The sequence below is a fragment of the Cajanus cajan genome, chromosome 7 (assembly GCF_000230855.2).
Source record: "Cajanus cajan strain Asha chromosome 7, NIPB_CcT2T_4, whole genome shotgun sequence".
Lineage (NCBI taxonomy): Eukaryota > Viridiplantae > Streptophyta > Magnoliopsida > Fabales > Fabaceae > Cajanus > Cajanus cajan.
Window position 1 is genome coordinate 36,961,039 of NC_138523.1, and position 15,093 is coordinate 36,976,131.

The 15,093-nt window shown below is 34.9% G+C and overlaps 1 protein-coding gene across 2 annotated transcripts; it reads left to right on the forward strand.

Annotated features, from left to right (window-relative positions):
• The first annotated feature begins 10,637 nt into the window (after nucleotides 1-10,637).
• LOC109789951 (putative serine/threonine-protein kinase PBL7) lies at nucleotides 10,638-14,161 on the forward strand. 2 transcript variants are annotated; one of them, XM_083059575.1, is made up of 5 exons: nucleotides 10,638-11,079; nucleotides 11,888-12,096; nucleotides 12,319-12,508; nucleotides 12,600-12,991; nucleotides 13,638-14,161. In XM_083059575.1, the coding sequence occupies exons 1-5, from the start codon at nucleotides 10,977-10,979 to the stop codon at nucleotides 13,902-13,904; spliced, it is 1,161 nt and encodes a 386-aa protein (XP_082915701.1). In that variant the 5' UTR covers nucleotides 10,638-10,976; the 3' UTR covers nucleotides 13,905-14,161. The 2 variants fall into 2 exon arrangements, with proteins under 2 accessions (XP_082915701.1, XP_082915702.1); XM_083059576.1 differs by having other exon boundaries at nucleotides 10,641-11,079; nucleotides 11,906-12,096.
• Nucleotides 14,162-15,093: the final 932 nt, after the last annotated feature.

A 15,093-nucleotide genomic window follows, 5' to 3' on the forward strand; every position in this document is an offset into this window, starting at 1 on the left:
CAGGATCTTAAAGCTCAATGGCTCCATATGATTTGACAAATTTAATTGAGAAAGGGCCTGACCACTTAGATTTGAGTTTCCCAGGGAAGAGTTTCAACCTGGAATTGAACAACAATACTTGTTGGCTAGGTTGAAAGTTCCTGTTCAGAATTTTCTTGTCATGATATAGCTTAGCTTTGTGCTTGTAAGATCTAGAAGACTCATAAGCTTGCAACCTCATTTCTTATAGTTCATGCAATTGGAGCTTTCTTTTCTCCCCTGCAGCCTTCAAGTCATAATTTAAAGCCTTCAAAGCCCAGAATGCTTTATGTTCCAATTCCACCGGGAGATGACAAGCCTTACCATAGATAAGCTGAAATGGTGAGAATCCAACTAGAGATTTAAAAGCAGTCCTATAAGCCCATAGTGTGTCATCAAGCTTGATAGCCCAATCCTTCCTAAAACTGGCCACTATCTTTTCTAGAATTCTCTTTAACTCTCTGTTAGATACCTCAGCCTGTCCATTGGTTTGAGGATGATAAGGTGTGGCCACCTTGTGCCTCACATTATAGTGCTCCAGAACTTTTTGCAATTGAGCATTACAAAAATGAGATCCACCATCACTAATGAGTACCCTTGTTGATCCAATCTTGCAAAAAATGTTTTTCTTTAAAAAATTTATGACAGTTCTAGCATCATCTTTCTACATAGCACTAGCATCAGCTTTCTGCATAGCACTAGCCTCCACCCATTTTGAAACGTAGTCTACTGCCACAAGGATGTATTCATTCCCAAAAGATGATGGTAAAGGCCCAATGAAATCAATCCCCCAGCAATCAAAAACTTCCACTTCTAAGATGTTTTGCAGGGGTAACTCATGTCTCTTGGAAATTGTCCATGTTCTTTGACACTTATCACAGCTCTTGCAATGTTCATATGCATCTTTGAACAAGGTTGGCCCAAAAAATCCAGACTGGAGAACCTTTGTTGTTGTTCTTTCTCCATTATAATGCCCTCCATAGGGTGAGTTATGACAATGCTAGAGAATATCTCTGATCTCAGCCCCAGAGACACTTCTTCTTAGTAAACCGTCAACACATATCTTAAATAGATACGAATCATCCCAGACATAGTAATTAGAATCTCTGAAGAACTTCTTCCTTTGTTGCCAGTTATATTCTTCCGGAATAACCCCTATTGCTTTGTAATTTGCCATATTAGCAAACCAGGGTTTTTCACTCACTGCAAACAACTTTTCATCAGAAAATTCTTCTAAGATTTCTTCTTCTTGACTAGTCACCTGCTCATTAACAAGTCTTAATAGGTGATCAACAACATGATTCTCACATCCCTTCTTGTCCTTGATTTCTAAATCAAACTCTTGTAACAGAAGAATCCACTAGATCAATCTTGGCTTTGAATCTGCCTTTGTCAAAAAATACTTGATAATAGCATGGTCAGTGTAAACAATGATCTTTGAACCCACAAGGTAAGAACAAAATTTTTCTAATGCGTACACTATGGCAAGTAACTCTTTTTCAGTTGTTGCATATTTAATTTGATTTTCATTCAGCACCTTACTTGCATAGTGAATAACATGAAAAATTTTATCTTTCTTTTGGCCCAAAGCAGCTCCTATAGCATAATCACTAGCATCACACATTAGTTCAAAATCAAGTTTCCAATCAGGAGTAGTGATTATAGGGGCTGAAACAAGCTTACTTTTTAATAGTTCAAAAGCTTGTAAACAATCATTATCAAAATCAAACTTGTTATTTTTAAGAAGAAGGTTATTGAGAGGCTTAACTATCTTGGAGAAATATTTTATGAATCTTCTGTAGAATCTTGCGTGCCCCAAGAAGCTTCTGATTCCCTTCACGTTGATTGGTGGTGGCAGTTTTGAAATGATATCTACCTTGGATGGATCTACCTCTATGCCTTTTTGAGAAACTTTATGGCCAAGAACAATGCCCTCTTTGACCATGAAGTGACATTTCTCCTAGTTCAGCACCAAATTAGTCTCTGCACACCGCTTGAGAACAATGTTAAGATTGTTAAGGAAAACTTCAAAGGACGAGCTGAACATGGAGAAATCATCCATGAAGATTTCTATGCATTGCTCCACTAGATCAGAAAAAATTGCAAACATGCAACATTGAAAGGTAGCTGGTGCATTACATAATCCAAATGGAATTTTCCTATATGCAAATACACCAAAGGGACAAGTAAAAGTTGTATTCTCTTGGTCTTCTGGATCCACAACAATCTGACTGTAACCTGAGTAACCATCCAGAAAGAAATAGTAAGCTTGCCCTACTAACCTTTCAAGCATTTGATCCATGAAAGGTAATGGGTAGTGATCTTTTCTTGTGGCTTGGTTCAAATTCGTGTAGCCTATACACATCCTTCACCCAGTTACAGTACGAGTGGGAATCAATTCATTCTTCTCATTATAAATCACAGTCATACCTCCTTTCTTAGGCATGACTTGAACAGGATTAACCCAAGCACTGTCAAAAATAGGATAAATCATACCAGCTTCAAGTAGCTTGGTCACCTCTTTTCTCACCACCTCTTTCATTGTTGGATTCAAGCGTCTATGAGGTTAGGCTACTGGCTTATAATCCTACTTCATATGAATTTTGTGCATGCAATAAGACGGACTAATCCCCTTCAACTCAGATAAAGTCCAACCAATAGCACCTTCATTGGTTTTTATCACTTGAATCAACTTACCTTCTTATTCCTTTAAAAGCTGGCTACTAATTATGATTGGTTTCCCACCATTCTCTTCTAAAAAGACATACTTTAACTGAGGTGGCAACTGCTTCAATTCCAGCTTCACTGTTTGATCTTTTTCTTCCTTCTTCAATTCTTCTTTTGAATGAACATTGACAGAAGAGTTTTCACCTTTATTCAACTCATCAATCACATCCTGAACTTCCTTATCTATGGCTTTATCTAACTCTTCATCAAGCATAGACAAAGCTTTCTCCAATGGCGATGAATTCTTGAAATTATTTTGAGTTTCCAGATACACATCATCTAATACATCAATTCTGAAACAATTTTTATTTCCCTTTGGAAACTTCATTGCTTCAAATACATTGAAATTCACCTCTTCATCTTGGACCCTCACCTTTAGCTTTCTATCATCCATGTCAATAATAACTCTAGCTGTCTTCATAAAGGGTCTGCCCAAAATCAAAGGAACCTCAACATCCTCCTCCATGTCCATGACTACGAAATCAACGAGAAACATGAACTTATCAACTTTCACTATCATATCTTCCACTATGTCATGTGGAAGCTTAATGGATCTGTCTGCCAACTGCAAGGTCATTCTTGTAGGTCTCACTTCCACTTCCCCTATCTTCTTCAGCATAGATAAAGACATCAAATTAATACTGGCTCCAAGGTCTAAGAGTGCCTTACCCACTGATAAATTACCAATTGATACAGGGAGAGTAAAACTGCCCGGATCCCTTGATTTTTGAGGTAAAGACTTCTGTATAATAGCACTGCATCCTGCTTCAAGCTCCATAGTCTCTTCTTCAAGGACTTTTCTTTTCTTAGTTAACAATTCCTTCATAAACCGAGCATAAGTGGGCATTTGCTCCATGGCTTCAATGAAAGGAATATTTATCTTGAGCTTCTTTATGATATCCAGAAATCTTAGGAACTACCTTTCTTTTTCTTTCTTAGAAGGAGCATGAGGATAAGGTAAGTTTCTTACAGGAACAGTGGAAATGACTTCCTTACCCTTCTTTTTCTTGTTCTCCTTCTCCTCTCCATTTTTGCTTTTATTTTCTCACTATCTACACTCTCATTTTTATTTCTTTCCTCCTTATTCTTCTCAATCTCTTCCTCAACCTCCCTCAGTTCAACATTTTCTTTCTTTTCATTTTTTTCATTTTTTTCACTCACTCCAACATCTCCACCAACTACCTTCCCACTTCTTGTTGTTATTGCTTGGCAATGCTCCTTGGGGTTGGTATTGGTGTTGGATGAAAATGGGCCTCCAGACATGTCAGCTAATAGTTTAGCTAGCTGACCCACCTGTACTTCCAAATTCTTGACGGAAACCTTAGTATTTTTCTAGTTGTTCATAGATACCTGCATTAACTGGTTCAAAGTCTCCTCCAATTTACTAGTTCTTTCATGCATAGAAGGATAAACAGGCTTTTTTTGCTGTTGTTGTTGTGGTGGCCTATTGGATGGTCCAACTTCATTCCTCCATCCATATCCTTGGTTGTTATTGTTTCTCCAACCTTGATTCCCCTGCATATAATTGTTAGTATTATAATTACGGGAATTAAAATTACCTACTTTTTGTTGGTTACCCACGTAGTTGATCTCTTCTTCATTTGAGTTCTTAGAACAGTGACCATTGGGGTGTTCTCCCCCACAAAAATCACACTTTAAAGAAACATTTGATTGAGCTGGGGAAGAAGTAATAGCATGAAGCTACTGTGGTATTTTGGCCATCTACTTAGTTAGTGCTTCAATCTGTTGAGATAATAGCTTGTTCTGAGCAAGGATTGCATCACTAGTACTTAGATCAAGAACTCATCTTTTATAAGATTGGTGTTTACCATGATCTGCTTGGTGATCAGAGAATGCCAAAGATTCTAATTTGGGTAGCTTCTTCTGGGCTCATAGTCATCATGGTTCCACCAGCTGCTGCATCTAATAACATCTTCACCTCAGGCTTGACTCCATTAACAAAGAAGTTAAGTTGAGCTATCCTCAAACCTGTGGTTAGAACATTTTCTAAGCAATGACATAAATCTCTCCCAAGCTTCACAAAATGGCTCATCTGCACCTTGCCTGAAAGTTGTGATTTTTGATTTGGCCTTAATATACTTGGATGATAGATAAAATCTATTAACAAACTTGTTTTCCACATGACCCCAGCTTGTCAGACTTTGATTAGGGTGAGATTGTAACTAGACTTTAGCTTTTCCTGTTAGAGAAAATGGAAACAACCTCAAGTATACAACTTCCTCATCACCTTCAGGAATTCCCATTATTCCACATAGCTCATAGAAATTTGAAAGGTGTGAGTATGGGTCCTCATGATCAAGGCCAGCAAATTGTTGTGAACTAACCAAAGTAAGGAAGGAAGGCTTCATCTCCATAGCTCTAGGACCATGTTGTTGTGCGTAATCACCTAGGGTCCTTCTTGGAGGCCTGGTTGGTCCATGTCCACCATTATGAGTTCCTATTCCCTCTTCAGCCATTTCTGATTCAAGGAATGGTTGATTTGATGAAGTAGAAGAACTTGGAAGATCTTGTTGTTGTTTTTGGAGTCTATCCAACTGTCTAAGCCTTCTTGTCCTACTGTTGTTCCTCCTTGCCATTCTTTCAATTTCAGGGTCAAAATGTAATTCCTCGGCTGGAGTCTTCCCTCGCATACAAATTCAAGAAGTCTGCACAGAAAGGTGAGTCCATAAAACACAACAAGACAAATATATCTATATATTATAAATATTCACAAAATGAATTATTTACACAATTACAAAATCACAAGAACAAGAATTACTAAATTGCACCAAATCCCCGGTAACGGCGCCAGAAACTTGATGAGGTTTTTGATAACACTCCACTTGGCAAGCAGACCAAGTTTTGATGTAGTGTTTAAGTATCATCCTCAGGGATGTGAGAGTTTAGTAATTCTTGCTCTAATGATTTGCGTGAGAATGTTGATATGATTTCAATTGAACAAAGATGAAATAAACAACACAATAAAATAAAATTGGCAAAAACTATTTTAAGAAACAAGGATTGGTTCAGAAGTACTTGCTAACTCGTAGATCTTCTTAAAATAAATATGATTTCAATTTCATTATCTCCATGTTCATTTAGTAATCCAACAAGATTCCTCAAAGTTGAATCCTGAAGTTATTAATCTTCAAACATGATTCCTGTATGTTTTGAGTTTAACACTTCGCATTAAGAACAGTAACTTGAACAAGGGTGACTAACCACATCAAGTCTATTCCTAGAACATGAGATGATTAGGTGCAAGATTCAGTTTAGGTTTTCAAAAATGTTTTCCAACTGGATCCGAAAACCAAAATCTTACCACGGGTGATCAAACCGCTATAAGCATTGAGTGAAGAATCAAACACAAATAATGAGATTAAAATGCATATATTTAAGAAGAAGAAGAGTTAATAGTTACATCCAACCAATCCTTAATAGATTTAGCCACACATGGCCATTACAAGATAAGAGAAGTGAAAGAAGAGATTACAAAGTGAAAGATGAAGAGAAGGGGTTGGACTTTGTTCCCAAATGATCCAGCTGCCCAAATCTTCGTTCTTTTCTCCTTTCGTGCCTCCCAATCCTGTTTTCTCTCTCTATTTTTTTGATGCCCTGTTTTCTCTCTCTTTTTCCTTTTATATTAGCTTCGAAATAGGGGCAAAAATGAGATTTTTCTCTCACGGCTGCAACTGTAAATCCACAGTTATGGCTGTGGAGAGTTCTTCAAGGTGAAGTAACCTCCAACATTGCAGCTGTAGATCCACAACTATAGCTATGACAAATCCTTCATGGTGAAATAAGTCCCAGAGCTGCAATTATGAAACCACAACTATGGCTGTGAGTTTCTGGAATATTTCTTGATCTCCCATGCCTCAACACTTTAGCTAAGAACCTACAGCTATGGCTACAATTCTCTAGAGTCTCATTTTTGCACTACAGGTTTCCACAGCCATGGCTGCAAGTTTCTGACTTCTTGATTTCTCCCCAGATTTCCACAGCTAAAGCTTTAGATCCACAACTATGGCTGTGGAACTCTGTCTTCTCAAATTTTCTGCAACAAGGAAGGGAAATCATTAAGATTTTTCTTCTACTCTTCTACCTATTTAGTATACTTTGATTCTTCAAATTTAGGGGGCAAAATATCATATATATATATATATATACAATTTCCAAAAAAGAGTACCAAAAGTTGAGTATAAATTATGAACAAAAGACACTCAATAGTTGGGTAGTTGGGTTGTAAGGGGATAATGGTTGGTATATGCTGAGTTTTTTAAGTTGTAATATAAGTAGTTAATTCTTCTATACTTGTTGACTATTTCTAAATTCTAGTTTACCCTTTCATATTTTCTTGTGGTTGGTGTAACACCCCAGTTTTCATACCTTATAACAAGGGAATTGACTTCTATTATCAAGAAAAGGAGCTCCCAAAGCATGGGAACAACATGTTATGACATCAGAAGGCTCAAAGCCTGATAAGGGTGTTTTAGTAGCCCAGAACGGGCTGTTCCTAAAACAGAACGGGCCGTTCCAAAAACTGGAACAGGGCGTTCCCAAATTGGAATTGGTCGTTCCAAACTACTAAAAAGGCTTATAACCCTAGTTGGGAACGAGCGTTCTGGTTTAAGAACGGGCCGTTCCAAACATGGACATTATGAGTTAAACTCAACTCCAGAACGGGCCGTTCTGGTTTATGAACGACCCGTTCTAGATGCAAATTTAACACATGATGAAAAGATCCAGAACGGGCCGTTTCGGATCCGAAACGGACCGTTCTGGCCACTTTTGACATCTATAAATAGCAGACTTTAACACTGCTCCTAGACACACTCTCTAAAGACCAAGGAGAACCAAGAGAAGGAGATCAACCAAATTTTGCTCTAGCTTCATCTTCTTCTTATCCAGGTAAGGGGGGAGTGAGAAACCTCGCTCGGGGGTGTGGAAATAATTGTTAGGTAGCAGGATTAGGCTCAATCCCTTGCCTGATGCATGCTTATGGAACAGACAAAATATTAATGTTTTTTATTTTATTTTTTGAATGTTCTGTTACGTTCCTTGTGTGATGTTGAGCGTAAATATATGTTTAATTTCAAAAATAGATAAGTTTTGATATAAATTAGAGTGCTCTGTGGGTTCTTGTGGGAAACCCTATGAAGTAAAATTAGAGATATGATCTTTGGATGAATTTTGAGGCATTATATGTAAAATTGATGATGGATTCATGTTTTGGATAATAGTTAAAGTGTTTTGAACAATTAAAATATTATATTAACTGGTTGGTTGTAGAAAATGTGTGAAATCATGAAGTTGAATCTATGGCCTTTATGCTTTGTATATTATGAATTGCGAATTGAATGGGTATGATGTTGGACAACTTCTTGGTATGATTTACGTCCTATTTTGATGTATATGACTATGAGAAGTTCCTTGTATGAGACTATGTGAATATGAAGTGAGAATGTGAAAGGTGAACATATGATCTATGATATGATATTATGAAATAATGTGACATGATATATGATGAGACGTGATAAGTGAAATGTTGAGTCAATGAAATAGTGAATGTGTGACATGCATCATGTGCATATATGACTCCAGGTGTGCCGCTTAGGCCGCATACAAGTGATGTAACAAGTTATTCCAAGTGTACCTTGGGTCACTAGTGATGAAATGATTTATTCTAGTGATGAGAAATGTGTTATCTAACCTTATTTCTGCACCTGAACTTGAGTGAGATGTTTCTGACTCCCTTGTTGTTCTTGTATGTGTTTAAATTATGTTACAGGTGATCATCAGCATGAAGATGTTGGTGATGAGGCTTATGCTTTAGTTGGGAATGTTCTAATAAGATATGTGACATCGGAGCATAGTTAGGCTTAGTTTGGGAATTTAGTTTCTTTCTTTTGTTTTGGAAAATCTTCAACTTTATTTCTTCTGTAATTTCTGCAAGTGAATTATGATTATGTTTACGAATGTGAATTCTCTACTCTCATGTTAGTGGAACCATGGTTTTAATTCAAAAGATTTATTTACTCCAAGAATATGTTTTCATAATTATTGTATATGTATGTGGGGTTAAAGGGTGTCACAGTTGGACTACGATAATTAGATTTACATGGAAGCAAGGTAAGGATAGACTAGAGGAGGAGTTCAAGTTGAGAGTTATGTTGGATAGCAGTGTTCTTGGACTATTCTTTTAAAGCTTTTTGTATATTACTTAATTGACAACCTAGCTTTTGTTTTCAGTTTTGGATTTTTGTAGATATATGTAAAAGTACATGATAGGATGTAGTTCCATTGAGAAACATTTATATTTCAACAAATTTTATTTCTTACACACACATATATTGTTGTGTGTGATCCAAGATTTCTTGCATGTTAAACTTAAGTGATTAGATGTATGTTTCCATTGTTAGTTATTGAGTTATAAAGTGTAGAATCTGCCAAATCGTTACAACTTGAACCTTGTCATGGAAATTTTCTATAGAATATGATTTAACTTGTGCAATTCCCAACATTTTAGACATCTCATCTTACATGTAAATAATACATATTAGACATATTATTTTACACATGAATAATACATTTTAGACATTGTATATTACATATGAATAACATGCCATACGAACTTATACATGATTATCTTATATAATTTATGATTATAACTAATTATATCATTTATAGACTTTTTATTTATTCACTTATTGATAATAAAAGGTGTCATGTTTGATAGTTATTTTATTTACAATTTTTTATATATTAAATGTATGAATAGTTTAACTTAACTTAAAAAAATAATTACCTTTTAACTTTTTTTTATAAATACATATATTACATGGAAAATAATATTTTTTGAGTTAGTTAGAATCATTATGGACAATAAAACTTCTTTATATTTAGCAAAATTATATAATCAACACTTTAATTCAATATCAAGTTAAGTTTAAATAATTTATTGCTAATTAATTTACACGTTTGTTATTTTTTTTAACTTTTTAAGAGAATTAAAAAAAATATTATTTTAAATAATTATTATTTTTATTAAAATAATTATTTACTTATAATAATAAGATGTAGGATATGAAAATTTTGAGATCCATCTTGTTATTAAGTAATAAGATATTATTAGATCAGAGAGAGAAATGTACAAATTTTATAAAATAAAGACTCATCATGATTATTTACTAATTTTGTTAATAAAATTGTTTAGAATTTAAATTTTGACTTTCGGTATGAAATATACTATGTTAAGAAAAAAATAACTATCTTATGAAATTTGTGGTCTTCAACAAGAATTAATTACAATTTTTAGTACGAAATACTTCATATCAAAATTATAATTAAAAAAAATACTTACTAATTATATTTTATTTGGTACACTCACTAATTATATTTAATAAATATTGTATTTTTCTTGTTTTAATATAATTATTTTCTCTTAATCTAAGATATAAAAAAAAATCTAAATCTACATTGAATAGGCTAGTAAAATACCTAATCTAACAATAATTTATTGATTCAAATATTGTTTTTAGTGTACAACGACCACGAAGATTTAAATATAAGATTATTTAACCATAATAGATGCAATTTAAATACCTTTTTTTTATATCTTTTTTGTTACCGAATTTAATTTTAAGTTTGATTTATAGTTCTAATAGGTATATTTTGTCAAACTTTGTTATATATTATTTTGTTCCTTTTAAGTTCCAGTGACAAATTGATTAGTAGTTAGCATAGATGGTAAATTAATAGTGATGGAGACCAAAACCCTAAAAAACAAAACTATAGGACGAAACATTAAACTTAAAAAATATAAAGAATTAAAGATGAAAGTTAAAAAGCAAAACTGTATTAAACCTAATTTGTTTATTGGGCATGGGCACTTAAACGACATCGTTAAAGGGGGTGTGAGCTAGAAGTTTGTTTCGGCCTTGATCCAGTGGGGCGCATCTCAGCCAATGATGGTGTTTTTCCGACCAAAAAGAAACCAATGACGAATTTTGTGCTTGAAAATACTACGAAAATAGAAAACTAATCGTAGACTAGTTCGCAAAGACAAGAGACACCGATGATGATGATGACGATATTAAAGCAAAATCAAGTTTAAGAGAGAGAGAGCGAGCAAAGGTGACTCCTTTTCATGTGAATTTTGAGTGATCCATTTATTTTTCAGCTACCATCGTCTTATCTGCGTGAAAAAGGAAGAAGGGAAGAGAAATTAAAACATGGGTTGGATTCCCTGTTCTGGAAGTTCAAACACTAAGAAGAAGTTGAAGAAGAAGTTGGAAGTGCAGGACAGCCTCGTTGATCCGATCAAAGCCACCCCAGGTAGCGATTTTGTTCTTTTAATGTTGCAATGGTTTGTGACAGTGAGACCCCTCTTGTCATAGTTGTGTTTTCCTTCGATTTTTGTTGCTCCTTTTTTATGATAATATTTGGGGTTGAATGATAATAATATTTCTTGTACTAATTTGTCTCTTGTTTTATATGGGGTGTCTTGTGATGAATGAAATTGTGTATGTTTTAATTTTGTATGTATTTGGTAGACCAGATTGAGAGTCCTGGATGAGTGAACTTCGTGGGTAAAGATAGCTGGGATTTGATATAGAAATGACTGGCTGCTTTAATTTATTATTTTTTTTTGTTTAGTCTTTTCCTCCTTCAAACCCAGGCTGGAGTAGAATCTACATATGTATAATCATCTGCAATACGTAGTTATAGGATCTTCTTAGAAGATATCTTTTATGCTAGTATGTTGTGTTGGATTTAAGAATTTGCGTGTTAGATTTTTTTGGGGAAAAAATTAAATATTTTTAGTTGGTGTGTTACTAACATTGATTCTGGTAATTATTGTTTCAGTTTTCTTTATATTTGTTAGTTGACTTGTTTCTTTTAGCTTACTGGTTTTCTCATTTACAAAGTATACTCATCAAGTTTAAAATTGTAGTATTGATGTTAATCGAAATGATGCATCCTGTGAGACAAAGTCAGTTTGTGATTATTTCTGGGAATTGGAAAATGAAGTATGTTTGTGTGATACTTTCTGAATCCTCTACACTAAAGGAACACGGATTGGTCTTGGATGTTAACTTCTAAACCTGCTGTGATTTATGCTTCTTCCCACTTCAGTTGTTAGTCTTTGGAATTGATGTAGGGAAATTGAAGAGGAATGCATCCATAAATTCGAAAGATTCTTCTAAAAATGGAAACACTGATCACATTGCTGCACAGACATTCTCATTCCGTGAGTTGGCAACTGCAACTAGAAACTTTAGAGCCGAATGTCTTTTGGGCGAGGGAGGCTTTGGAAGAGTATACAAGGGGCGTTTGGAAAATATTAATCAGGTGACTCTGTTTCTCACAATTTCTGTTTATGAAGAATAGGAGAGAGTTTAAGGGAAATGAACAAATGCTTCCTTTTATGTTGTTATTCATCATTCATCCCTCACCTGTGTTGCTTTGTGACCGCCAGAGTAAACACTTATGAGTTTTGTGGCATGGAATGAGATTTAAATCTATGTAGTTTGTTTTGGCAACACATTTCATACTTTCTAATGTTGAATGTAGATTGTTGCAATTAAACAACTTGACCGAAATGGGCTCCAAGGGAATAGAGAATTCCTTGTTGAAGTGTTGATGTTAAGTCTTCTTCACCACCCTAACCTTGTCAACCTGATTGGTTATTGTGCTGATGGGGATCAAAGGCTTCTAGTTTATGAATATATGTCACTGGGATCCTTGGAAGACCACTTACATGGTATATATGTTACAAACTTGCATGTTATCTCTTTTCAATTCCTTATGTATTGTCTTCTAGTAGATATTGGCAATAAATGTTTGATATGCAGATATTTCTCCTGGCAAGAAACGACTTGACTGGAACACACGAATGAAAATAGCTGCTGGGGCAGCAAGGGGATTGGAATATCTACATGACAAAGCTAATCCTCCTGTCATATATCGAGATTTAAAGTGCTCCAACATTTTGCTTGGGGAAGGATATCATCCAAAGTTATCTGATTTTGGTCTGGCTAAACTTGGCCCGGTGGGGGAAAACACCCATGTATCAACAAGGGTTATGGGCACCTATGGGTATTGTGCTCCAGAATATGCAATGACTGGTCAATTGACTCTGAAATCAGATGTTTATAGCTTTGGTGTTGTTCTTCTGGAAATAATTACTGGAAGGAAAGCGATTGACAATTCAAAATCTGCAGGAGAGCAGAATCTTGTTGCATGGGTAAGAAATTCAGACTGTTATCTCATAGGTCTGGCTGATGATTTTAAAGAAGGAAAATTGAATAATGAATCATCAAATATAACATCTGGGTAGCTTAATTTGCATATTAATAGTCAAAAAATAGTCAGTGCGGTGTGATTAAATAAGGGGAGGTAAGTATTTCCATATGCATTAGCCATGCTTGGAAAACTTTATGTGCATAATTGGACTTGAGTGAGAATTTGTGATAAGAAATCATTTTCACTCAAATAGTTGATAGTTTTCATATATGTCTTAATTAAAAGTAACAAAACATGGTATATAAGTAACAATGTCAATTCTGTTGAGAGGAAATTTCTGTCATGGTGATTCAAAAGTCCTTTCAGCTGATAATTCTCGTCTTTTCTTTTGTTTTGGGAGGGCTTCTATCCTCCTCTTCTTTACTTTATTCCCTTCTCAATAAATTCTCCTCATAAAATGAAATTGTCCTTTTACTGTCATACTGAAGCTAGTGCTTGAACTCAAATGTGTTGCAAATCCTAATCCCTTAAACTCTTTGACTGGCTTTAGCATATTCAGTTGTTATATTGAAATTTGATAAGATGACCTTGTCCTTGCTCCTTACTTGATTGAATTAACTTTGGTATGGATTGCTCTTTAATTGCAGGCTAGACCCTTGTTCAAAGATAGAAGGAAGTTTTCGCAAATGGCCGATCCAATGCTACAGGGTCAGTATCCTCCAAGAGGGCTATACCAGGCCCTTGCTGTTGCGGCAATGTGTGTTCAGGAGCAGGCCAATATGCGTCCAGTTATAGCTGATGTTGTCACAGCTTTGAGTTACCTTGCTTCACAAAAATATGACCCCAATACACAGACAGTGCAAAGCTCTCGCCTTGCTCCTGGTACTCCTCCTAGAACCAAGAGGGGACAGTGATATGGAGCTCATGTTTGTTAGCTATATTTGGTGCAACTTACAAACATCTTACAACACACTGCAAGATATAGATTTGTAGATGTTAATATCAGTTGTCTTATGGTGGTGTTCTTTCTTTGGAGCATAGTTGCTAAAATGTTGTAAAATTTTGTTCTACTTCTGGTGCACAGAACTGCTCCTATTTCCATTTGGAGCCAAGATAGTATATTTACTTCCTTTACCCTTGGTTTATATTTAAAAGCAAATTGCTGGATTCATGATTCGGGTTCCTTCTGTCTTGAAAATGGTTCTACTGGTGTACCAGCATTCTATAGTCGTCTATTCTTCTTTGTCATGGTTGTTTGTATAGTTATCAAGCTCTATAAAATTTGGCTTTTTCAACCAAGAAAGTATGCATATATCATGTGTTATGTCCTACTTTCATCTTGTTAGAAGCTTATGTTGTCTTGTACAGATTTTCAATGTAAGTTGTATACTGCTTTGTGCCGCGCAATTGGTCATGAACACATTTTCATAGCTCCATACGAACACGAGTATAATTGCATTTTCATATGCACGCTTATGATTAAATGTTGTAATATTCTTAAAATGCTGATAGATTTTAAGTTTCCTTAAATTACAGCGCTTAAAAGATTAGATTGAACGCACTAACTCTTGTAAGGATATCGTACACGAAGAACATAGATATTGTCACATTCAAATTCGTTTTTTGAAAATGTTTTGTTTTATATTCTCTCTTCTGTCACATCCCAATAAATAAACAACAGGATGATGAAATGGGTAACGAAGTGCGTGAGACCAAATTCCTAAACCAAACCCATTTAACGTGAAACCTGGTTCAATTACTGTTTTATAATTAATTAATTATGGAAGCTAATACTCATTTTCTTTATGGGATTTTGTTGGAAAGAAGTTTAAGTAAATACTAATTTAGTCAAGTGAACCAATGATTATTCCTTTCAAGTGTTAGTCTGTTAACACTAATCTATACATAATATATCCATAATGAAGCACAAATTGTGACTTTGAGAATTAATAATGCTGAACATGCTTTTAAAGAAGAATATTCTTGTATCTTTTATTTCAAATGTACTTTTGGAAGAGGTAAGGATTACCTAAACATGCACGAAATCACGATTTTCATTATTTTTTCTTTAAAAACAAACATTTTAATTGTTGTCACAATGTG

Bases quoted from the DNA above. Each gene is read 5' to 3' on its own strand.
- LOC109789951 (XM_083059575.1), top strand. From the start codon at position 10,977: ATGGGTTGGATTCCCTGTTCTGGAAGTTCAAACACTAAGAAGAAGTTG. The intron at 11,080-11,887 runs GTAGCGATTTTG...TTCAGTTGTTAG, and splicing joins TCCGATCAAAGCCACCCCAG to TCTTTGGAATTGATGTAGGG. The intron at 12,509-12,599 runs GTATATATGTTA...TTTGATATGCAG, and splicing joins CTTGGAAGACCACTTACATG to ATATTTCTCCTGGCAAGAAA.